General features: G+C 41.8%; 2 protein-coding genes across 5 annotated transcripts in view; one reads left to right on the plus strand and one right to left on the minus strand.

Moving 5' to 3' along the window:
* The first annotated feature begins 15,094 nt into the window (after positions 1 to 15,094).
* Positions 15,095 to 17,932, plus strand: Klhl34 (kelch like family member 34). Its single transcript, XM_021152647.2, has one exon. It carries the CDS (start codon positions 15,329 to 15,331, stop codon positions 17,261 to 17,263), a length of 1,935 nt encoding a protein of 644 aa, XP_021008306.1. The 5' UTR covers positions 15,095 to 15,328; the 3' UTR covers positions 17,264 to 17,932.
* The window catches only part of Cnksr2 (connector enhancer of kinase suppressor of Ras 2), a 239,870-nt gene continuing 230,824 nt past the window's right edge, over positions 16,581 to 25,626 (minus strand). For all 4 annotated transcript variants that reach the window (XM_021153093.2, XM_021153091.2, XM_021153094.2 and 1 more), the window contains 2 exons: positions 23,058 to 23,254; positions 16,581 to 20,706 (listed from right to left, as the gene is read on the minus strand). In XM_021153093.2, the coding sequence (XP_021008752.1) occupies positions 20,491 to 20,706; positions 23,058 to 23,254 (413 nt within the window). In that variant the 3' untranslated portion in view covers positions 16,581 to 20,490. The remainder of the gene's footprint in view (positions 20,707 to 23,057; positions 23,255 to 25,626) is intronic.

The following is a 25,626-nucleotide window of genomic DNA, read 5'->3' on the forward strand; positions in this document are numbered from 1 at the left end:
TCCCAATCTGTTGGTGGTTTTTTTGTCTTATTGATGGTGTCTTTTGCCTTGCAGAAGCTTTGCAGTTTCATGAGGTCCCACTTGTCAATTCTCAAAACTGAATGCAGAGACTGGAACAGATACTGATATTCCAATGTTCACAGCAGCATTATTCATAATAGGCAAGGTGTATTATTCAGAATTAGGAGGGATACTGTGAATAAATGTTGAAAAGATTGTTATGTGACTAAAAGCAGACACAATATAACATCCTATGTGTCACTTATATGAGATATCAGGAATAGTCAAATTAATAGAGATAGCAGAATGGTGCTCTGTCTGGCTGGGAAGAAGGGAGCATGAAAATTTTGAATGAAGATAGAGTTTTGGGTTCAGTTGATGATGACATTTTGGAAATGGAAAAATGTACTTAATGTCACTGGACTGTCTATTCTGTATGCTTAAAATGCTACTGTTCACATTATATATTTTTTACATGCTCTATTAGGTTTGGCTAGGCAAAGCCAATTAGGAAAAAGAAAGCTGAAGAGCTTTAGACAGCAAAATGCCATGTGCTGTTGGGGTTTCTTGGATCAGTCTTAGAAAGAGGATGGTAGTGGCCAGTAGAGAAGAAGAAAGGGAAAGAGGCAAGGCCAGGCCAGGCGAGGCCAGACCTATAGATTCATTGTTTCTGTGGAGAATAACCCAGTAATTTAAAAAGTGGTGCATGGTCCTTCTCCCATGGGCTGGCTCTGGAAGCACTGCTCTTGCTGTGTCCTCACATTCTAGGATTAGTGTCCTTTTTATAGGGCAGTACAGATCTGGTTCATTTAGTGAGACATGGCTCCTGCTTAGAATTCAAGCAGAGTCCTGAGTGACATCATTAACTGTTACTTGAAGAACAGTAATTCAAACTGTTATGGTATCATGACCATTGTTTGCTCACGATGATACATGTGTTTTAGTCACTGTTCTATTGCTGTGAAGAGACACTGTGATCACAGTAACCCTTATAGCGAAAAACATTTATTATTGGGCTGGCTTACAATTTCACAGGTTTAGTCCGTTATCATCATGGCAGCATGGTGGCACACAGACAGACAAAGTGTGAAAAGGAGCTGAGAGTTCTACATCTGAATCTGCAGGCAGCAGGCAGAGGACTGGCTTCAGCATCTGAGACCTTAAAGTTCCCCCCCACCCACCCACACACCTTGACACACTTCCTCCAAAAGGGCCAGACTCCCTAATCCTTTCAAATATAGTCAGCATTCCCTGCTGACTAAATATACAAATGTATGATTATTGGGGGGGGGGGCATTCTTATTCAAACCACCACAACAGTGTAACTCTTTTAAACACTTTCTAAAGAAAGAAAACACCAAATACCAGATTTTGACAAGCAACAGCCCACACTGGGGAGGATGTGGAGAAAGAAGAACACTCCTCCATTGCTAGTGGGATTGTAAACTGGTACAACCACTCTGGAAATCAATGTGATGGTTCCTCAGAAAATTGGAAATAGTTCTACTTGAAGACCCAGCTATATCACTCCTGGGCATATACCCAAAAGATGCTCCACAGTATCAAAAGGACACATGCTCCACTATGTTCATAGCAGCCTTATTTATATAATAGCCAAAAGCTGGAAAGAACCCAGATGTCCCCCAACAGAAAAATGGATATAGAAAATATGGTTCATTTACACAATGAAATACTACTCAGCTATTAAGAATGAGGACATCATGAGTTTTGCAGGCAAATGGATCGAACTAAAAAATATCATCCTGAGTGAGGTAACTCAGACCCAAAAGGACATACATGGTATGTACTCACTGATAAGTTGATATTACCCAAAAAGTTCAGAATACCCACAATACAACTCACAGACCATATGAAGTTTAACAAGAAGGAAAGTCCAAGTGTGGATGCTTTAATCCCACTTACAAGGGAGAACAATATAATCTAGGTGAGGCAGGGGGAGGGAGGGACCTGGGTGGGAGACGAAGGAGGAGGGAAAAAGGGGGACAGGATCAGGTATGAGGGAGAGACAGGAGAGAAGCCCAGAGGGCCAGGAGAATGAGTAGAAATATGCAGCAGTCGGGGGTGGGCAGGTGGGACCTCTAGAAAGTCCCAGATACCTGGGGTGTGAGAGGCTCCTGTGACTCAATGGGATGACCTTAGACAAAGTGTCCAACAGTGGGGAGGTGGACCCTAAAGAGACCACCTCCAGTAGATAGATATAACTCCCATTTGTGGCATGAGACCACCCACCCATCTTCAAAATTCTTGACCCAGAATTGTTCCTGTCTAAAGGAAATACAGGGACAAAAATGGAGCAGAGACTGAAGGAAAGACCATCCAGAGACCAGCCAAACTTGGGATCCATCTCATGTACAGGCACCAAACTCTGATAGTATTACTTATGCCCTGTTGTGCTTTCAGGCAGGAACCTAGCATGGCTGTTCTCTGGGATGCTCTAGCAGCAGCTAACTGAGACAGATGGAGATACTTACACCAATACAGTCAACCATTGGACTGAGGTTAGGGACCCCTATACAAGTGTTAGGGAAAGGACTGAAGAAGCTGAAGGGTATTGCAATCCTAAGAACAACAGTATCAATTAACCTGGACCCTTGGGAGCTCCCAGGGACTAAGTCACCGACCAAAGAGCATACATAGGCTGGTCCATGGCCCTTGCTACAGATGTAGCAGAGGACTGTCTTGTCTGGCCTCAGTGGGAAAGGATGCTCTTAATCCTATAGAAACTTGATAACCCAGGGAAGAGGAATGCTAGTGGGGTGAGGTGGGAGTGGGTGGGTGGGGGAGCACTCTCTCAGGAGGGGGACCAAGTAGGGGGCAGCATTTGGAATGTAAATAAATAAAATAATTAATAAAAGAAGTTAATGAGCTATAGTATGATTGTGTTTTACTTTACAGCTAATGTGCATTAATGAGTGAGTACATACCATGTTCATCTTTCTGGGTCTGGCTTACCTTACTCAGGATGATTTTTTTCTAGTTCCATCCATTTGCCTGCAAATTTCATGATGTTATTTTTTTAACAGATGAGTAATACTCCATTGTGTAAATGTACATTTTCATTATCCATTCTTCTGTTGAGGAATATATCAGTTGTTTCTAATTTCTGGCTATTATGAACAAAGCTGCTATGAATATGTAGGGGTTGGGAATACCAACCCAACCAAAAACCTTCAACCTATAGTTTGTCCTGCCTGCAGAGTGTTCTAGGACTGGAACCTAGAAGAATCAACAAAGAGACCAGAGAAACTTCATCCAGCAACTGATGGAGGCAGATGGAGAGTACCACAGTCAATCTTTAGGCATAGCTCAGGAAGTCCTGCAGAGGAGGGGAGGAAGAATGAAAGGAAGCAGAAGGTTCAGGGACACCATGAGAACATGCTCACAGAATCAACTGACTAGGATCAGGGAGTCTGACCTAGGTCCTCTGCATATATGCTATGGTTGAGTAGTTTGGTGTTCTTGTGTGATTCCTAATAATGGGAATGGGGACTAGCCCTGGCTTTTTTTTTTTTTTTTTTTTGCCTACTTGTGGGATCCTTTTCTGGGTTGCCTTTTCCAGCCTTGATATGATGATACATGCCTGGTTTTATTGTATCTTGTTATGCTGTGTTTGGTTAATGTCCCTGGGATGTCTGCTCTTTTCTGTGGGGCAGTGTAGGGGGATGGATCTTGGTGAATGGCGGTTAGGGAGAGACTGGGAGGGAGGGGAAGGAGAAAAACCTGTGGTCAGGATCTTAACATATGAGAGAAAATAATAATAATAATAATAATAATAATAATAATAATAATAATAATAGAAGCTAATTAGTGGTTGTGAGCAAACTACCTGATTATCTTACCCTTGTTGGGGAAAACCATGTTTAGAAATTTTCCCTGTTAGTCACTAACCTGCATTATTAGAAAGGGGTTCTGAAAATAACCCCCTCATTGGCACTGCTGACACATTGGTCATATATACAAAGAGACAGCTCAGGAAAGGGTATAGTGTATCCTTAGAAGAATGGTAGGGGAAAGCAATTGTTTTCTTTTATTTATGGTTCCTAGATTTTATAAAGATACACAAAAACCATGGATGTAAATAAGACATGAAAATCAAAGTGAAGTTGTCTAGAACAAAAGGGACCAATTGGAAGTGGGAGGGACTGAGAATACGGAAGGTAGGATACAAGGGGATATGATCAACATATAATAATATACAGTCTTATGAACAAAAAAGTTTTGAAAGCATTTGAAGTCTTGCACTTGCTCTAGACTTCCAGGTATTAAAGGAGACATTTAGACTTTATGATTATTCCTGAGTATATGTAGTGGTTTGAATGTGCTTGACCCAAGGAGTGGCACTATTAGAAGGTGTGACCTTGTTGGAATAGGTGTGGCCTTGTTGGAAGTGTGTCACTGCATAGGTGGACTTTGAGGGTTCCTAGTGCTCAAGCTCTGCCCAGTGTGAGTCTCTTTCTGGTTGCCTGAAGACCAAGAAGTAGAACTCTTAGCTCCTTCTCCAGCACTGTGTGTGCATGTTTGCTGCTATGCTTCCCATTATGATGATAACGAACAAAACCTCTGAAAATGTAAGCCAGTCCCAATTAAATGTTCTCTTTATAAGAGTTGTCTTGGTCATGGTGTCTCTTCACAACAATGAAACCCAAACTGAGATGATATATTTGTCTGATTGTCCACAGAATACTTACTTGGGTGACTTCCTTATATTATGATATGGTTAGACTATGTTACCATATTGAAAAATTCTTGAGAAACTGATGTTGAAGTCAAAATGATTTTTGTTGTTGTTGTTTGGTACATCTTTCTGAAGATGTACCCATCAAAAATCTGACAGGAGCCTGGAATAGCTGTCCCCTGAGAGGCCCTGCCAGAGCCTGACTAATGCAGATGTGGATGCTTGCAGCCAACCATTTGACTGAGCACAGGGACCCCAGTGGAAGAGTTCGGGGAATGACTAAGGGAACAGAAGTGTATTGCAACCCCATAGGAAGAACAACAATATCGACTAACTGGACCGCCCCCTCCTCCAGAGTTCCTAAGGACTAAACCACCATCCAAAGAGTACACATGGAGGAACCCGTGGCTCCAGATGCATATGTAGCAGAGGATTGTCTTATCTGGCATCATTGGGAGGGGAGGCCCTTGGTCCTGTGGAGGCTTGATAATCCAGCCTAGGCGAATGCCACCACCAGAGTTTTAGGAGCTCTAGGTGCAACTGCAGATCTGCCTCTCTAAAAAGTTCTCAGGTGCTGCTCTTGGTAGTTAGCTGACTTGCTGACAGCAGTACTGCCTTGGTGTGAGTGAAACCACCTGGAAACCCTGTTAAAAAGGCAGTCACCCAATTCCCACTAGGCCTAGTTTTCTGATCAAGTTGGGGAGAATAGGGCCCCAAAAGCTCCATCTAAGCTAGTTCTTCAGATTCTGGTGTTTCCATGACCATTGCTTGCTGTCTCAAGCATATCTCTAACAGAACTGCCCCTGATACATATTAGTCTGATTCAGAATGTTCTTAAAGTCTCAAAGTGACCCCTGGGAAACCGAGCCTAGCGTGAAACTCAGTGGTGTACTTGAACATACGTGAAGATAAAGCTTGAGGGACAGGCTTTTGTAGAGTGAAGAAACATTCATGAGACCATTCCAAGAATGCAGTGGGAACTATCAGATTCTAGTCGTAACTAGAAGAAAGAATCTGAGCCAGCTTCAAGCCATGTGAAGTATGGTGAGAGGCTGGGCTTGTGCAGAAAAAGCAGAAAGCTCCTAGCCAGAGATGGATGAAAAATGATAACAACTATGGACCAGAATTCTGGGAAAGAGGCTGTGACTATGAAAGCTAATTGACTGATTAGAACTTCAATGTTGTAGAGAAGTCAGAATGTTATAGTCAAATTATCTTGGGGTACCTTTAATTCCCTTAACAGCCATTTATTGTCCTCCTCTGTAATGTTGTTTGGTAAATCCTTTGGAATATATGAACAGAACCCTTGTTTCCACTAACCAAAGGGACAAAAATGCTTTCAGATAGTGTGCAAAGTCTAGAGGGTGAGTCCTGCATGGCTGCTGCAGAAGGAATGATGTGACATAGTTTCTGCCTCTGGAGCAGAGCTAGCAGGGCATGGGCCTCCATGAGTGTGGATCGTTGCTGAGGGTGTGGGGGTTCTCTGTATAATGTACACAATTTACTTTATGTTCCTCCTTTGGGAAATCTTCTCCCCACCACAGTTATCAGGGATGTTCTCCCTGATAAGGTTAATGACTCCAGGATACTTAGAAGCAGCAGGAATCTGGGATTCAAGGGCATATCTATGTATCAGCAAAATGGTAAATATTGTAACCTTCAAGATAGCCCTTAAGTCTGTGGAAAAGAACTCTGAAAACATAAATTCAAGAATGTATAATTTCTCAACTATGCAAATATAAGGATGCAGTATGAATTATGTGAGGGGCTTCATGAACCTTAAACAACAGATGTGGGGGTTGGAGAGATGGCTCAGTGGTTAAGAGCACTGACTGCTCTTCTGAAGGTCCTGAGTTTAAATCTCAGCAACCACATGGTGGCTCACAACCATCCGTAATGAGATCTGATGCCCTCTTCTGGGGTGTCTGAAGACAGCTACAGTGTACTTACATATAATAATAATAATAATAATAATAATAATAATAATAATAGAACAGAGGTAGCTGCACTATGAGCCAGCATGTCAGAAAGATATAAAAGGAGATAAAGAAATTTAGGGCAAGATTCCACCCAGCTAAGTTTATTGTTTGTGCTTATAAAGGCAGGCAGATTCCTGAGTTCAAGATCCTCCTGAGACAGAGCAAGTTTCGGCTCAGGCTTGGTAGGAGTGCTGATTTCAGAGTGAGATCCCACAGTTAGCATACTGTCTGTGCTTACAACGTCAGGCAACTCTCTCAATTCATTTGTCACATTGAAAATAAATGTACTTGTTGTCTTCTTTTAAGAATCAATGGGCTAAGGTCATAAAATGCTGATTCCTAGGATAATCAAAAGGGAACCTGGAGTAAATTTATTTGCATTGATATGCAAATAAAAGACTGGTCTTTGGTCTGTAAGAGAGAGCCACTCAGAAAGAACTGTGGAGAGGGAACACAGCTCTTTTAGAATTTTTCTATCAGCATTTCCGACTTTTTTCTTTTCTAGCAGCTTTTCTGACTTTCAGAAAAACTAAGTATTTTTTCTAGCAGGTTTTCTGACTTCAGTTGAAAAACCCATTTGTTATCCAGAGAGTTTTAGAATTTTTTCCTAGCAAGAGCTTAGCTGTCTGGAGATCTCTGGGAGAGCTATTGACAGCAGAACACAGAGCTTGTACCCACAATTAATTTCAAGTCATTTTTTTGCTGTTCCCCAACAACTCTTCCTCAGAATTCCTAGAGCAGAATTTTCCTTTTTGCTGAAACCCACCCACCTACCTACCTACCTGATGTGCCCACCAAAGTGTTCAGTCCTCTATCATTTTTTTTTTTTTTTTTTTTTGTTAATTGGAACTTGGGGAAACCTAAATTTTTGTGCCTGGGCTGTGGTCATGCAGATTTAGTCTCAGATTCAACCATTTCTTCTAATTCCCCTCAGATTAAACCATCTCTTCGATTTCTTTTAGGCAAGAGCTGTTTCTTTCATTGACATAGCATAAATCAATCGAGTAGAAGAAAGACTTTAAGTAAACCATGCATATTGTACCTGTAGACAAGTCTTAAGAGAAAAATAGTGTCATGTGCATCTGTCATGTGCATTTTGTCTTCTAGAATAGCACTGAAAGACTGATAGGTTGGAGAGAGAGAGAGAGAGAGATGCCTTTTAGGCTGTCTTGACTCTCAGGTGCAGGTGTGCCATTGGCTCCATATGCCTGCACAGAAGGTACCTAAGGCACTCGTCTGGCCAGGGGATAACAGATGTTTGCCTCCCCCTTCTTCAAAGTGTCAATGCATCTTGGGTAGGGTTTTATAATGATGTGTATTCTACCATAGTGTGTATTCTACCATAGTTCTCAGAAAGTAATTTAGTAGGACATAGTCCCAGAAAAGGGAGGTATGAGCAAGTGAGGGGAGGCAGAAATCAAAATTATGTGACATCAAGCATGCTCCCAAAGAAAGTATTTATGGCTGAGTCCAGCAGGTGAGTTCAGGAAATGGTATGAATAATTTGCACAGGGAACTTTCTCCATACTGACCACCGTCCAGCCTATCAATAGTTGAGGGTGGCTCCTAGGAGAGGCACAAACAAGGGGAGGGTTCATGTAGCCAGGGCCTTCTGCTCATAAGGGGATACAAGGAAATCTCTGGGATGATATGAAACCCTGAAGTGATAAAGAGATGGAAGAGTCACATAAGGGGTTCCAACTAGATTTATGAAACTAAACTGTGTTCCCTTGGACAAGTTCTGTACGTTCTTCAAGCTTCATATAATCTACCTTATGGCTCAGCATTTTCTATATCTGTTTTGCGCCAATATTCTAAGTTGTCATTAGGTTCTATAAGTATGTGATGGCAATGTAAAATCCGATTGCTAATTCTGCACTCTGGCCAGGAGATTATCTCCGCTTTCCTCTTGCTCTTGAGAAAGTTGAAAATCATGGTTATTTACTCCTAGGGGTTTTCTCTCTCGGTTTGAACCCTCTAGCTTCTTTACCTACTCCATATATGAGAAAAAATTCTTCCAGACTCTATATCCTTTGGTTAGTTTCTTTGGATATTTAATGATTCATTCAAGAGCCTTTGAAAATAGGGCATCTAGATGGGAAATGGGGACTACTGCCAACTTCAGAGTTGAGAATTCAATCAAGTGCTTTTTGCTTTATTTTACATGTGGGTTAATGGGTCATAATCTGCTGTGTCTGTAAGGCATTATCAACACTGTCATCCAGTGAAGATGAGAAAGGAAAAAATAAGAGCTCCTATTTTAAATCTGTATGACAAGAAGCAGAAGTCACTAATCTTTCTTCTTTGGGTTGGAGAACCTCTGGTCTTCACAATAAATGAGCTTCATTCCATATGGAGCCACCAAACCCAGTCACTATTGCTGATGCCAAGAAGTGCTTGCTGACAGGAGCCTGATATAGCTGTCTCCTGAGAGTCTCTATCAGAGCCTGACAAATACAGAAGTGGATGCTCACAATCATCCATTGAACTCAGCACAGGGTCCCCAATGAAGGAGCTAGAGAAAGGACCCAAGGAGCTGAAGGGGTTTGCAGTCCCAAAGGAGGAACAACAATATGAACTAGCCAGTACCCCCAGAGCTCCCAAGGACTAAACCACCAACCAAAGAGCACACATGGTAGGACTCATGGCTCCAGCTGCATATGCACCAGAGGATGGCCTTATCTGGCATCAATGGGAGGGAAGGAGTCCTTTGATCCTTTGAAGGCTTGATGCCCCAGCATAGGGAAAAGTTAGGGTGGTGATATGGGAGTGGGTGGGGGAGCACCCTCATAGAAGCGGGGGGGGGGGGGGAAGGGACGGTTGGATAGGGGTTTTTGGAGGGAAAACCAGGAAGGGGTATAACATTGAAATGTAAATAAATAAAATAGCCAATAAAAAAATAAATGAGCAACAATGTATTCATAATTAAAAATAAATGGGCTTCCTCTTTGCTGTGATTGGGTTGTCTCCATAGGTATCGGTTATTGCATATTAATCCCGATGGTGAAGTATGATATCGTGTTGTTGGCCAGATAAAAATGGATGAAGACAGCCCTCTCTGGGGAAAACATTGAAATCAAACCCAGAAAAACTTATTATTCAGAATAGTAAACTCAGAATATAGTAGAAATTGTGGGACGACTTGTTAGACAGAACACAGGCCCCAGACCTAGAGTTTCTAATGGGCTGAGAAGGACTGCTTGTTTTTTCAATAGACTCAATTTATTTTTATTTTATGTGTATGGGTGTTTTGCCTTCACATATGCATTACATGTGTACAGTGTCCAAGGTCAAAAGGGTTTCCGATCCCCTGGAACTGGAGTTACAGATGGTTTTGAGTCATTATGTTGGTGTTGTGAATCAAACCCAGATCTTTCGGAAGATCAGTTATTAAATGTACTTACTCCTGAGCCATCTCTCGGGCCCTAAAATATCTGGTTTTTAACTTTTTCTCATGTGATAGTGCAGGAAAACGACTCCTTTATTACATTTTCTTCTTTTTAATCTGGGAGATAGCTTTCTTTATTTTTTCTTTTAAAAAGATGTTTATTTTAATTTTATGTACTAGGGTTTGCCTGTACATACACAGATACATGTCCAGGCAAGTACCAAGTGCGTGCAGTGCCCAAAGGAGTCAGAAGAGGGAATCGGAGCCTCTGGAAGTGGAGATATAGATGCCTGTTAGGTGTCATGTGGGTGCTGGGAATTGAATTCTGGTATTCTAAAAGGGCAGCCAGTGCTCTTAACCTCTGAGTCATCTCCAGCCCTGGTACTGCGAGTTTTCATAAGGTTTAAAAGATGAAGAAGATACTTGGTTTACAGTAACACCTTTTTTTCTGGAATTGCATATCACAAAGAAAATGCATTTCATAGACACAAAAGTCGTTTTAGGAAAAAGGTGAAAACCATATGGGAGTTTTTATTTTAATTGCATGTGTGTTACTGTTGTTATTGTGTTTTTCCACAATAAACTTAGTGTGTCAATTTCTAATAATAGGCTTTCCATAGAAGTTGCCAAAAACCATGTGTTGCAAGGAAGCATGTGTTATTGAAAAGGGCCAGTGATAGTAAATGAGAAGAGAACCTTTTAGTAACCTTCACATGGATGAATTGGATGGTATTTTCTATATTAATTATAAAAGTATCTTAATTTCATCTTAAATTTGCTTCTTGAAAGATTACAGTAAATTTTATAACATTTTGGTGTGTGTGTGTGTGTGTGGTGTATGCATGTTTTTGTAGGTATGCGTACATACGTGTGGAGGCCAGAGGTTAATGCCAAGTTGTTTCCTTAATTGCCTTCACATTATTTTTAGAGATAGGGTTTTTCACTGAACTCGGAGCTCACCAACTTAGAAAGTCTAGCTGCTTAGTCAGCTCTAGGGCTCCTCCTGGCTTGACATCCCAGCCCTATGACTTCAGGAACACATCAGCAGGGCTAGCCCCCCGGGTTTTTGTTGGTTTTGTTTTTTGTTTTCTGACAGGTTAGCTCAGGGCAAGTGGAGTGCTTGGGGTGAGTAGCACTGCAGCTTGAAGTGTGCTTGAGAAGGGTGCTTGAAGAACTTGAATTCTATGTTTTCTTACAGAGATGAAGATGGATGGAGGGAATTGGTAACAACAGTTAACAGACCTGCCTAGTAGTGGAAGGTTCAGAGAAAATAGCAGAATTTCCGTGGGCATGCTGAGGAATGGAGCTAGGCTTTCAGTAGAAACTTGGCCACACTAAATCCTTGGGGCACTCTGTCTCAGTAAGGTGGGCAGTAGTGCATGTGATAGCCATGTAGGTTTGTTCTGATTAAAGGGTCGAGGCAAGAGAGCAGTACTAGGTGGTGTACAAAGTAATAATGCCCTCTCAGAAGGGTCACATCCACTCAGACTCCGTAGCCAACACCATCTGTGGTCACTTGTTTGATTCTTATGGCCTTACTGGGAAGTGTCTTGGACCGCAGCTGTGCAAGGGGGTAGAGAGCAAAACTTTCAAGACTTTCTCCTCCCCTCCCCCACCACATTTGTTCAACACAACACTGTGGAAAAGACCAAGACAAGTCCAAGAAGCAGTCCCCACTCTGAGGAGTTGATAGTCTAGTGCGGAGAGGACAACTCATGGTTTCTTTTTCAACTTCCCATCAGAACTACACAGCACTGTGTGTTCAGGTTGGATTACAAGGCAAGCTTTTGCGAAATCCTATTGTTCTGGTCAGAATATATGTGTCTTCCCAAAACTCAGATGTAGAAGCTTAGTGTTCCAGCATAATACCTTTGAGAAGGGTGGTCTCTGGGAAGTGAGTAGGCTACAGGACTCTGCCCTGATAATGGGATTAATGCTGTCTGTCTTTCTGCCATGTAAGATACAGCAAGAAGGTACCATCTCTACACAGTAGAGAGTCATCACTAGACACTAAATGCACTGGTGCCTTGAATGTTGACTTCCTAGTTTCCAGAACTGTAAACAATGAGTTCTTTTTGTTTATACAGTATCCCCTTTAAGTAACAGACCAAGATAACAATTTAAGACACACATCTATCACAATTTAAACACAGAGAGACTAAATTTTTATTTAATATTACTTAATATTGCACAGAAATAAAAATACCAACACTACACAACTGCTACTTAAATGACAATGATTTTCTTGTGTTGACAGTTACATTTTTCTAAACAAGATCTTACAAGCACACATAATGTAAAAATGTCTTCAGTTAACACACGCCGTCACATCTTCTCTGGCAAAACGTGTTAGGTTGGGCCAGCAATTAAACACATTATTTTTTATGCAAAACTGGAATTTTGATGTTGAGAGTTTTAAGAGTTTCCACAGCATCTTTAATTTTGTAATGTGACATTTTGAACATCAATGCACTGTCATGGGCAGTTCTGATGGGTGGGGTTCAATACAGGTGGGAATAATGTGCTCTTCAAAAACCACTGAAGTCTTTTAAGGTTAGTAAGAGGCTGAGTAAAGCATGTTGCAGGATTTGATTGTTATCATACATGAGGTCACATAATAGAGTAGGAAGGCAACCCTGGGTTCTTAGCCAAACTATACATCAATATTCAAGCCATCCAGACAAACCATTCTTTCTTTGGAGCTCATTTGCAACATTTGTGTAAAAAGAAACCTGATTTTGGAGGAAAGGATCAAGGTTTGGTTTAACACTCCCGCAAATTCCTTCTAGCAAAATTTGACTAGGTTGAGTGAAGGGCATTTACATTTAAAATGGAGAATTGTGTGAAATAAACCATAGTCATATTTCACCTTTTTTTTTTTTTTTGGATAGGATCTCACTGTGCAGGGTTGGCTGGCCTAGAAGTCGGTATGAAGACCAGGCTGGCCTCAGACTCAGAGATCCACTAGCCTCTGCCTCCTGAGTGCTAAAAGAAAAGGCAATGTGCCGCTGCACCAAGTTTATATTTCACTTTTGAACCACACATTTTAATGCCATCCTCCATCTCCATAGGGACAATACTCTCCCTGAATCCATTTGTACCTCTAACATTAGGATTTTCTGTTGGAACATTTTTTTTTTTTAAAGAGTACAACCCCAGTCCTACCTACACTCCATAGTTTGGCAATTTAAGTTATAGCTTAATTCTGTCTTTGGCAGCAGTATCACATTTTAAAATATTTATTTTTATTTTAGGTGTATGAGTGGTTTGCTTGTGTGTGTCTGTGCACCACTTGTGTGCCTGCACAGAGGCCAGAGAAGAGGGTGTTGGATTCCTTGGAAGTAGAGTTAGAGATGGATGTGAGCCACCAGGTGGGTTCTGGGAACTGGACCCAAGACCACTGCAAGAGGAGCAAATGCTCAGTAGAATTTTTTTACTAATATTTTATGAAATTAAAGAATCATATGTAATCGGAGACCTTGTAAGAGGTGATGGATGGCCAAGTAGGAAATGACAGCCTTTTTTATCTTTCCTAGGACTTTTTTTTTTTTTTTTTGCTTCTGTGAAACAAAACTTGGTCTGAAAGACTCATCTAGATCAGGACTGCTGGAGGGGCCACTTTCAAAATCCAGGAAGACAAACATTAGCTGGAAGCAAAACAAAACTGAAGCCTGTAATTTGGCAAGAAAGAGGGCTTAATGAACTCCTAATGCGAGAGCAGGATTCGGGCAACCAATAGGGTGCTCTTAGTCACCATTTCTGTTTGGTGTTTCTTATAAAAATCACTTTGTAGGGAGGGGCCCCAGAAACCACAACTGTCCTGAGCCTTGCAACTTTGTCTTGGCATTGAGAATGTGACAGCCAGTCATTAGATCAGAGCATGGGTAAGCAGAGAGGAAACTAGAAGAAATTACATTTTTTTTGAGGAGTTGTCATTCAAAGAAAGAAAACTCGAGTTAGTTATAACTTCTTTCTCTGCATTGCAAAGAGATGGTTTTCATAAGCGCAAGAGTACCCAAGAGAGCTAGCTCCTCTGGGGTCAGAGGGCAGGGGTTGGAATGTAAAACCAGGCAGCTTGGGAGACTCTGCCTGCCTTAGGAAGGGCAAGTACCCCTGAATTGCACACAGGGCACAAGAACTTGGCCCAGAGCTTGGGGTTCTCTCTGGTTTAGCTCTTCCTAGAGATTTCTCTGAGCAGAGGCCTCCTCTTAGGTGTCAGTGTGCAAACTTGCCTCTTAATCCCAGCTTGCTCCCGACTAATTAGAACTTCTTCAAAGCCAGAAGATGAGCCCGAGGCTCCTTTTCCCGTGCACAGGGGCACCAAGAGGGCCTCCAGCCTAGCCAGGTATCCCTGTCAACACATTACCAGGACTAGAGTCCCAAGGGAATTGGGCCCTTCCTTAGCTTTTGCCACCCCTCCCTCAGCTCAGCATTCCAAGGGACGCCCCCTCCCTGAGGTTCCTGGAGGCCAGTCAGGTCACAGAAGTCAGTGCCCTGGCTCAGGAAGCTTCCTGCTGAGCCCTTTGGGCGCTTCGCAGCCAGCAGCTGGGACGCAGGGCGGGGCGGGTCGCCTAGAGCCAGCCGGCCAAGGCGAGCACTATTCCTGTCGCTGTGAGCTACCGGCTTGTTATGTGCAGCGCCCAATCACGCTCCCAATCCTCTAAGCTGACCTGCTCTCCCCCCAGTGCCACAGGCTTTGATTTGATCGTTCTCTCAGAACAAGCTCACCCCCCAGCCCCCTAGCCAGTTGTCCTCGGACTGCGCGAGTGTCTACGGAGCAGCCACGATCGGGAGTTCAGAGCCACCATCCTGCTGTCCTGGGGCACCCACAATAGGGCCACATCCACGCATCTGGCCTTTTGGAGATTCAGTACCCTCGACCTCTCCAGGTGATGGTGCGCGGCCACCGCCGCCCCTGGTGTGCAAGTGTGGGTTCCCCAAATTGTGTAGGGGAGGCGGCTTTGGGCAACGCACTGTCATGCTCACCAGCTGAAAACAAGTCTAGCAATACCGAGAAGACTCCGAAATCCACACCCTCTGCCACTAGAGGCTTCTGGAAATTGTCTCTACATCTTACTTTGTCTGAGAGGGGCACGGAGCAACAGCCAAATCTGGATGAAGGAACCCTAGGTTTTAAGCTGAGCAGGCAAAAATCAGCCTTTGCTAGGGGCTCAGCAGCTGGACAGCGGAGGTGGGGGTTCTGTGTTATGGGATGCCTCCAGCCCCGCTGGGCTGGCTCCATCCCAGCTTCCCGCCTTGGGCATCATGAGTTACTTCCTGTCTTACTGCAAAACCCACGGCAGCTCTCTTCTCACTGGCTACCAGGCCCTACGCGCTGAGGGCTTCTTGTGCGACGTGACACTGGAGGCAGAGGGCAGTGAGTTCCCAGCGCACAGGTCACTTCTGGCGTGCTCCAGCGACTACTTCAGGGCCCTGTTCAAGAGTCACACTCAGGAATCGCGGGCTCGCATAATTCACCTGCGTGTGCCTTCAGCGGCCGGCCTACAGCGCCTGCTGGACTTCATCTACACTGCCTGGCTGCCCCTCTCCATGGACACTGTGGAGGACACCCTGGAGGCTGCCAGCTACCTGCAAGTCACCGAGGCCTTGGGACTGTGTGCCCACTACTTGGAACGCCAGCTTGCCCCAGAGAATTGCTGCTTCACTGCCAATGTGGCAGCTCGATTTGGCCTGGCCCGCACCCTAGGTGCAGCGGAGTGCTGTATTGTACGCCACCTGGGGGCCCTGTTACTGATGGGCACTGGCCCCTCGGGGCTGTTGGAACTCAATCCTATATCAATGAAAGCTGTGCTGGGCGCCCCTGACGTGGCACGGGTGCCTGAGACGCGGCTGCTGGGCCTGGCACTAGCCTGGCTGCAGCAGGAACCCAAGGCCCAGCGCCTGGCACATAGTTCAACACTGCTTGGATGCATCCGCTTTGGCCTGGTGCCTGCTGGTGTGCTGCGGCGCATATACTCGGGCTCGGGTCTTATATTACCTACTAGGATCAAGAGCCTCATCATCCAGGCCCTCAATTACCACACAGCACCCTCCAGCCAGCCGCTTCTGCAGGGAGAACAGACCAGTGTTCGGAGTCCCCAGACCCGTATCTTGCTAGTTGGTGGTCTCAGAGCTAGGGAGATGGTTACTGAGGAGATCATGGGCCTACCAGAGGTAGTTCAGAATCGGCACCCTGCACCTCAGCCAGAGGGAGAGGAGGGAGAGGAGGAGGAAGAGATGGAGGAGAAGGAGTGGGAGCTCACCCAGGATGTGGTGTCCTTCGACGTGTATAACCACAGCTGGCATAGCTTGACACAGCTGCCCACACCACTGCTAGGCCACAGTGTATGTACCACTGGCAACTTCCTATTTGTCCTTGGAGGGGAGAGCCTTCCTGGCAGCTCATCTAGTTCCCTGGCTGCCGGCTCAAGGTCAGTCACAGCCTTAGTGCACCGTTACGACCCGCGCTTCCACACTTGGACACAGGTGCCTGCCATGCGAGAAGCAAGGGCCTACTTCTGGTGTGGTGTGGTAGGTGAGAGTCTCCTGGCTGTCGGAGGCCTGGGCATCTGTGGCGAGGCACTGGCCTCAGTGGAGATGTATGACCTTCGCAGGGACCGCTGGATGGCAGCTGGACAGCTACCTCGGGCAGTACATGGTCACGCAGGTGCTGTCGGGGACCATGGTGTTGTGTACATCTCCGGGGGCAAGGCTGGGAGAGGTGAAGGAGGCACAAGTAGCCTCCGGGATATGTACTCCCTTAGACCTGGAGAGAGAGTGTGGAGCAAGAGGGCACCCATGGGCACAGCTCGCTATGGGCACTACCTTGTGGTGCTGCGAGGTGCAGTGTTTGCCTTTTTGGGGAGATATGAGCCCTTCTCTGAGATTGAACGCTATGACCCCTGCACAGACCAGTGGACTCGGTTGCGGTCGCTACCCTATGACCGCTTTTGCTATGGACTTGCTGTGGTGGAAGAGACAGTGCTGCTGCTGGGTGGTCTCAAGTGGCGGGACTCACGCCAGGTGCCAACCCGGAACGTAGTGGGCTATGACCTCGACCTGGACCGTTGGGAAGATATAGGCTGTGTGCTGCCCTGGGCATGGAGTGGCCTTCAGTGTGCAGTGCTGCAGCTACCCGAGGGTAGGGAGGAAACAAGGGAGGGAGAGACTGGAGAGGTGCCAGATTTAGTGTTGGATTGAACGGTGAGTCCAGCCTTCAGAGGATCCAAGGGAAAGTTGTTCTTGACCTTGCCTGAAGAGCACTGCTTTGTTCCCTTAAGAGGACTTTGATAGAGTAGTTCTAAATGGTAAGGAGGTGAACAAGGCCTTCGCCAAAGAATAACTATTCCCCTTCAACTGCAAATGTCAGTCAGGAATGGTCAAATGCAAAGATATGAGCCAGTTTGAGTTAACTGAAGAGGTTTCAGAAAGACAGACTCATTCTGGCCTAGAGGTGGAATTTGAAAATAAAATAGGACCTTATTTCTCTCTCTAAAGTGTTTTTCAAGTACCTGTGAATATTTTCATGTCTCCCATCCAAACAATGTACAACTAGTTACACACAAACCACAGAAAACTGTTGGCTACAATAGCTGTAATAATAGGCCCAGTAGACAGTATTTGATGAAACTGTGAAGGGGTGTGTGTGTGTGCACATACACACACCTTCATTAAACAGTATGGAATAGTTGTACCGAAAAAAATGGTAAAAAAAAAAAATGAAAAAATGAAAAAAAAATTATGGTGCAGAGCCATGGTTATAGTTCTGCTTTGACAGTTTCGTATTGACATGGAACTGAGGGAAAATAAAAACCAGAAAAAGCATTTCTTTGAGGAACAACTCTTGGTTATTAATTTTTCTGTCCTGTCCTCATCTGCTTTTACACTGGCAGCTTATTAGTTTATATATATTTCACTTAACCACAATATACTACATTTGTAAGAAGAAAATTCGCTTGGTTTTGGTGGTTTCACTCTTAGTTCTCCAAAGGCTCCCAGAAAAGGAATGGGTAGGTGAAGTTTTTAAGGTTAGGTCAGGTCAGTGGGAAGATAGCTTGAGGTTTCGAGGTTTCAAGGTTTCAGAGGAGACCTTGGTAAGCTCTGAACAGGTGTTACTTCTGGCTTGTGCTATCAGTGAGGTGGCAAAGTGAGAACTTGTGACTGGGGTGGTGGTAGTGAGGGTGGCTGGATGATTAGGTCACAGAGAAATGTGGTAAGCCCTTTGCATGAATAAAGTCGGTGCTTTACAAGGATTCATTAAGAGCTGGATTTATTTGACTTCAGTTTACAGTGCTGCCTCTCTCCTAGATTTGAAACTAATGCAATAAAATGTACAGATATATACTGTTAAAAGGTCTCTTTCATACTAGGCTAGTCTTATAACTCACCAGTCTTATAAATTCATTAGTTTAATTGTTTTTTTTTACCAGTAAAACAACAGCTGACTTTACAAAGTAGAAGCTGCTTACTAGTAACAGAGCTAGCCTTCCCACCAACTGCCTGTTGTTTGCAGGCTGTTTGTCCACTGTATACGTGACGCATCCATCATGTACAAATAGTTTTAAGTGAAGATACACCACATTGGTCTAGTGAACATCAATATGCCTAAACAACTGTAACAAGCACACTTCATTTTATGACAAGAGGGGTTTTGTTTGTTCTTTCTCTCTCTTTCTTTTACATATACAAAATCCCACAAATTTAATGTTTGTCAATAACCATGCAGTAAATAAATGCTTTTACAAATAGGGTATTCTAAATGATAAAAATATTACACTGGACCCACAATTCCATACAAACATTAATGCATGTTTCTCATCCATTTGACTAAAGATAGGATTACTGAAAATGTGCTGTAGAAAGGCCACTCTCCTGTACAGTTGTGCAAAGTCTGCAAAACGATAGTGATTTAATGTGATTTCAAAAGCAAAGAAAAAGATCCCGCTGTGTAGTTTTTACTTTCTTCTCTACAGCAAAAATATTCACTGGCATATATCTGAACTCTTAGAGATGTAAATACATTCACTGAGCTGTACAGGCAACAGGATAAAGCTGATCAGAAGTAGATTTCAGGATATAGAATAGTAAAGGAGGATCTTTCCCTCCTGAAAAAACAGCAAATTGTGACTTGTATATTATGCAGCCACACACTAAAAAGCAGCAAGTCACTTTCATGCTGTGGTCACTTTCCAAAACTAGACACATAGAAATGGCAATATGTCAAGAGGACTTTTTCATAGACTCCACCTATAAACAGTTCAGGATTCTAGGAAAAACCTCTAAGTGCTTGATCTCAGGCCACTCAATGTAATAACTCCCTGAATGACTGCCATCCTCTGCTCCTTAGTAGAGAAACCCATTAATGTTTTTCAACATTATTTTCTCTACTGCAACTTCTATCTGCCACGACTAAATGCATTTTACTACCTTGCCTGATGTATAATTACAGAAGTTTAGTTACAGACCAAGGGAAAATTGAAAATGTCTGGAAAATGGACTCATTTAAGTGTATATCTTGTCTTTTAAGAGTTCAAAAAACACGAGTTTGGGCTGAAAGTGTGTGTGTGTGTGTGTGTGTGTGTGTGTGTGTGTGTAGCTGTTAGCTGCCTTTCTGGGTGAGTTAAGTCTGTTTTAAAAAATCCATTCTTAAATTCTTCTGTACACAATCAGCATTTCATCACTACAAAAATAAAGGAAGATTTAAACCAAGAAAATAAAGCAGCTCTCTTCACTTTTGGTCTTAGTTACAAAAACATCTTACAAAGCTTTGCCCTGATATACCACGCAGTGTTCTCATAGAGTTGGAATGGTGCCTCCATTAACCAGTTGGCACAAGTTAATAGACTGTTAAGACAGATATTAGACCTGAACTTTTCTTATGTTCATGCTCTTCTAGTTTGCTTAACTCTTTTATACGCACCTACATTTCATAAAAATAAAACTACAGCATTAAACTTTGTGCAATGTTTAAGAAAATTCTTAGAACATTTTTAATAAATATAAAAAGGTTTAAATTCTTTCCCACCCACAAGGATGTCTGCACCTGAAAAAATTGTGATTTACGGTTGAAGTCTCATTATATATAAAATGAACTTAAAGGGAGAAGAGATGACCTCAGATAGAAAACTGCCTTTTTGTGGTTTTTCTACTTGAAGATCACCTGTTTTCAGATTTGTCTGCAAAAGTTAATTTAAGTCATTAAAGATAGTTGATTCTGCACATGGTAACATAAGCTGAGCACTGACTGCATATAAAACATACAAATGCTCTTTAAAGACAGTGGCAATGTGACCATGTATGCTTTGTTTCATATAGTTTGGTAACATTAAAGTAGAGCTTGTCAAGTATCCAACACACTGATAAAAAACTACCTTATCCACTGATTCAGAGTACCGTCAGGTACTAGGTGACCTCGAGGCCGAGCACACTTACACATGTGTCTCAATGTATGAGTGAGTATGTGTTAGAGAGGAAGTGAGAACATCTACTTCAGAAGAAATACTTAGTGGGTCATTTGAGGTGGTGCTTTGACAGATATCCAAGAAAAGGTCGAGGTACATCTGCTTCCATTGTTGGAATTCTTTAGAAGTCAAGTCTGGATTGTCTAGGACTTTATCAATAATGGCTACTTCCCCTTCTCTGGCCTGAAAAGCAAAAGAATTCAATAGTTAAAATGGGGAGGGATTAAATTTTATCAAAATTTAAAACAAGTGCCAATACATTCAGACGCCTCTAAGAAACAGATTTGTCGTTCGTTTGCCATCTCTGATTATGCAGACCTTCATGTTTTAAGAAAACCTTCCCCAACCTGTAAGATTCCTCAACCTCTCTCATTTCTTCAACCACCCTTCCTTAAACACTCAAAGAGAAGCTGATCTCTTTCTGTTTGTGTTAATGTTCTACCATTGCCAACAAGTGTATTTACCACCGTCTATCTCTTCAGTTATTCTGGAACTTGTCCTGCCTCTCCTTCATGGTTAACTCCTCATGCTCCAGTGACAGAAAACAGGACCCCTGTTATTGCAAATACAGAATACTTGCCCTGTGACCATTAAGAATCCCATCCCATAGCACATGGGCCCTAGAATGAACAAAGCCTTTCCTTTCATACAGGCGGTTGGGAGTCACCTGATGAGTAAGCATCACTTTGGTATAACTCTCAGAAGCACAACTATCAACTGTAGAAGAAGAGAATTTCTTCTGTTGAAGGTAAAATAGAAAAAGGGCTAAGAGACTTTGAGAAAACCATTCTTTTCTTTTATGGATCTAACAAAGGGCTAAGAGAATCTTGGAAATGTTCTGCAAGAGAAAAAAAGCACACCAGTCTGCCAGAATCAGGAGGGAAAGAAGACAACAACACGTATAAGAAGTGCTTCTGACCAGTGAGGAGACAAGATATGAAATGGGTATGAGACTGATGATGCTGGCAGTTGCCTATGGTGGGACCTGAGAGCTATTCTTGGGTGCGTTTAGTTGTTCTTCTGTAAAGGAAGATTTTATAACCTATTACTTTTCTAGGTCCCAAAATACAGGGCTCTGTAGCTCCCCATCATTTTTTAACCATCAAGGGATTTCTTTTTAGTGTTTCCTTAACCTTCTTTATCCTAGAAGACCAGAAGAGTCTAACAGCATGACATATTAGGATCCGTCTTGAACTCAACATTTACAGTGGCATTTCATTGTCATAGGACAAAAATATTGTAGGGTATTAACTGAGCATATAAGACAGGAAAAGAGAGAAGAAGAGGAGGAAGTAGGACTGTAAGGGAAAAGAAGAGGAGAAAGAGGGGGAGGGAGAGAGGAGGGGGAGGGAGGAAACACAAGAAGCAGGTATTTAAGATATTCACATATGGCAAAGAGGTGGAGGACAAAAAAATAAACTTGATATAAAAAGTTTCAACAAAAGAAGGCACAAAGTAGGTTAGAAAGCTAAGGATATCTTTCAACTAGAAAGGATCAACAGAATTACTCTTATGACTATTGTAGCTCCCCCACCCTTGTAGAATTGTAGCATTAGCTACCAGTCCATTAATAGTTCCATGGCTCCAGATAGCATCTGCACATAATTGACACCAAATACTTTGTTGTTATTACCTGAAGACATTTCGAATCATTGCTTTTTTTTTCTATTGTATTAATTTACTTAACACTCATCTCTATTCCAAAACTATAATTTTAGCAGGATGCTAAAACACTTCTCACAGAAGTCTTTTGATGTTTTGTGTTTTGGAATTACTGTGCTCCACCTTCTGTACGACAGTTCTTGTTTGTTTGGTTTGGTTTTGTTTTCACTTTTTGTGCAATACAGGACCTGCCCAGGGTGTTTTGTAAGATAAGTCCTTTCCTCCCTTTCCTCATCCTCATAGTAGAAAATCTCCTGTATTGACCTCCTTCAACTTCTGCCTCTCTGTTCCCCTGTCCTTACCACTCTCTATACCCAATCTGGGCATGGCACAGGAAGAATTAAAGAGTGTTAAGCACTTACAGAAGTGTATAATGGGAAGGTAATGTGTGCATTAGGAACTGATAATGCAAACAGAACAACAGTTATGCCATTTCTACATGGAACATGATGACTCTAGCTTCACTCCACACGTTGTAGTTCATTCACAAAACATTTCAAGTGCTTTTAACATTTAACATATAAACCAAGGGCCTTTAATATCTTTTATAATTGTAGTACATGGTGAACATCTCTTAGAAAATCAAAAAAACTGAGGAGTAACACCAACCCTGCCCTTTTTTAAAAGAAGTCTTAACCACATCCTGATTTCTCCTAAAACTAAGTCATGTAATGTTTAGTCGGCATCTTAGGACTTCAATGAAGACCTGACCAGATTCCTTGGCAATCACTGTGCTGCGCGTTCTTCCGAGCTGCCCTTCCCTCCCCAAAGCTCCCTGTTTTGTTCCACTCAGCCTGGAGTATCTGGAAATCTAGTTTCAGTCCAAGAATAAATCACCCCAAAGGAATTTATATGTTTGTTCCATAGCTTACCTTTAAAGTGCTTTTAAGAATTCTCAGCCTGTGCAGTTTCTCATTCATCACAGGATCATTACACCGTTTTATGAATGATAGTTTGTACTCCATCTTGGTTGAAATGCGATGTTCTCCTAGTGGTGACAGACTGGCTTCCTCCAGTGCCCTGTATAAATCTTGCAAGGAGTCTCCTAACTTTTCTTCCCTGTTTTCATCTGAGAGACAGAGGAGTGGGAGTGGGGTAAAGGATGAGGAGAAGAGAGGGAAAGAGACAGATATGCAGTTTAATAAAAATTATTTCTGTAGTTTGAAAACTCTAAAAATTGGATTGTCTGGAATATAGTCTAATGAATGATTAGGAAAATAGTCTAATACTTAAATATCTCTCAGAAATAAAACAAAACAAACAAAATACCTCACAGATTCTAGTTAAGATGGGATTATATAATTATGGATAGCCAATTATTTTAAGGATTTAACTCAACAAATAGCCTCTTGAGAGAAAAATACTCACATATTTTGAATTTAATGAATTAAAGTATAACATGTACATAACATGAAAATTCTGCTTCATATCGTTTAGTATTTAAGACAACAATTAAACACACAAATGCTATTTAATAGAGTTCTCCTGGTTAATTAATACTTAATGATTTCCATTTTTTAAGATTTCCTAAGATGGAATGGTATTTGCTGGCATTTTTGATTATGATCGTCCAGTTATCTAATAGACTTCTAGATTTCATGAGATTGCTGTATTAGTACATCAGCAATATAGGAACTGATCAGAAGTTATTATCAAAAATAATGTCTTTGATTTTCAGGCAGGAGCTCACTGTGTAGGCTAGGGTGGCCTGCAATTCATTATGTAGCCCAGGCGTACCCTGCAACACATGAGGCTAGTCTCCAATTCATGGTAATCCTTTTGCCTCTGCTTCCCAAGTGCTGGGATTACAGGTATATAAGCCACCATGCTCAGCAATAATAATGTTTTAAATTAAATTAAAATGAATCACATGGATATATTTATAAGCAAATATAAGGACACTTCTGACATGTACTAACAGAATTGATAACATTTAAAAATTGTTAAGAAAATACTTCACTTCAATATTTTTGAGGAAAATTAAGACAGTTACAAGTATGGATTTTTGATCTAGATGATCAAATGAAGGTCTTATTTTACTTTAAAATTGTATGAATAATGATGTTAAATCAATTAGAAACATATCAGTTTGTTTGTCATAAAATATAGTGATAAAAATGAACTATATTCTTCTTTGGGTAGCAAGGGTCTTATTTGAGGAATACTTCTTAAACTGGTCCAAGGCATAAATATAGAACATCATTCATTCCACCATCAATCATGCAATATTAAGCTTTCAGATATAGTTTTAAAAGTAGATTCCCTAATTAACGACAACACTAATGAACATTAATTTGTGCCAGACAGTAGGGTAAATGTCTAACATTCATGATTTCATTTGATCTTCACATAATACTAAGAAATCTTCAATTTATATCAGGGGAGGTCTTTGCTCAAGGCCATAATCTTATATAAATGGGGAAACTAGAACTTAATTATTTAGTGTGCGTTTAATTAGAGGTACCAGTTAATGTGAGACTCCTTCAAAATGCATCATTCTAAACATTTATTGGATGCTTTGCATGCAATCTTTTAATAGAAATTACTGTGTTTTCCACAGAAAAGGTTTTTCAATGGGATACAAACTATAAACAGACTGTACGACTTTACTAAGTTGAACTACATAGAAATATTTCTGTATGCTCACAATCTGGCAAAGATGAACGTCAGAGATAGAATACTTAAGGGGGTGACAAGTTATATCCATGATTTGTGTCAACTATGACCTCCATTCCTTGGGTTATGCTAAGGATGCTCTAAACATGTTTTAAAAGAATACAGCTAAAACTGCCCCCAAAGTCTAAAATAACACCTTAATTTTTAAGGATTCACCTTTAGGATTAAAAAGTTGTTTTGTTTAAATTCTGTATTTAACTTTTTGCTCTTCTACTGAGGCTAGTAGCTGAGAATAGTTATGAGCATTTGTTTTCACTGGAAAACCCCTTCTCATCTGTCAGCACATGCTATCAGTGTGTTCTATAATGAATTCTAATGCCTAAACATCTCTCTCTTAAAATATGAAAATTCATTTAAATAAAATCTTTAAAAAATGCTCTGTTGTTTCATCCATGAACTATTTTCAGCACATAGAGGAGTTTGATGGATGGGTGGATGCAAGCCTATGAAAAGAGTGGATTTTCAAGTTACAAGCAAGATAGATCCATTATGGAGAACTTCAAATGAGGATGCCTAGGAAGAAGAAAGGCACAAAAAATAATCACTTATGGTCACTAAATGGAGTTGTACAAATAAAGACACATTTGAACAGAATAATTCAATTTTATAAAATCATAATCCAGGAAAGGGCACTGGGGAATTATTTAATAATTATTCCATTTGCTTCAGGGCAAGATTGCATGTAAAGACAGATGCAATTCTGAAAGAAGGGGTTTGGGTACCAGTAAGAAGCCTAACAGATGGGAATTATAGTAGGTAAGGTAT

Source organism: Mus caroli, chromosome X (genome assembly GCF_900094665.2).
Source record: "Mus caroli chromosome X, CAROLI_EIJ_v1.1, whole genome shotgun sequence".
NCBI lineage: Eukaryota > Metazoa > Chordata > Mammalia > Rodentia > Muridae > Mus > Mus caroli.

Coding starts and splice junctions, on each gene's coding strand:
- Klhl34 (XM_021152647.2), top strand. CDS start 15,329: ATGAGTTACTTCCTGTCTTACTGCAAAACCCACGGCAGCTCTCTTCTC.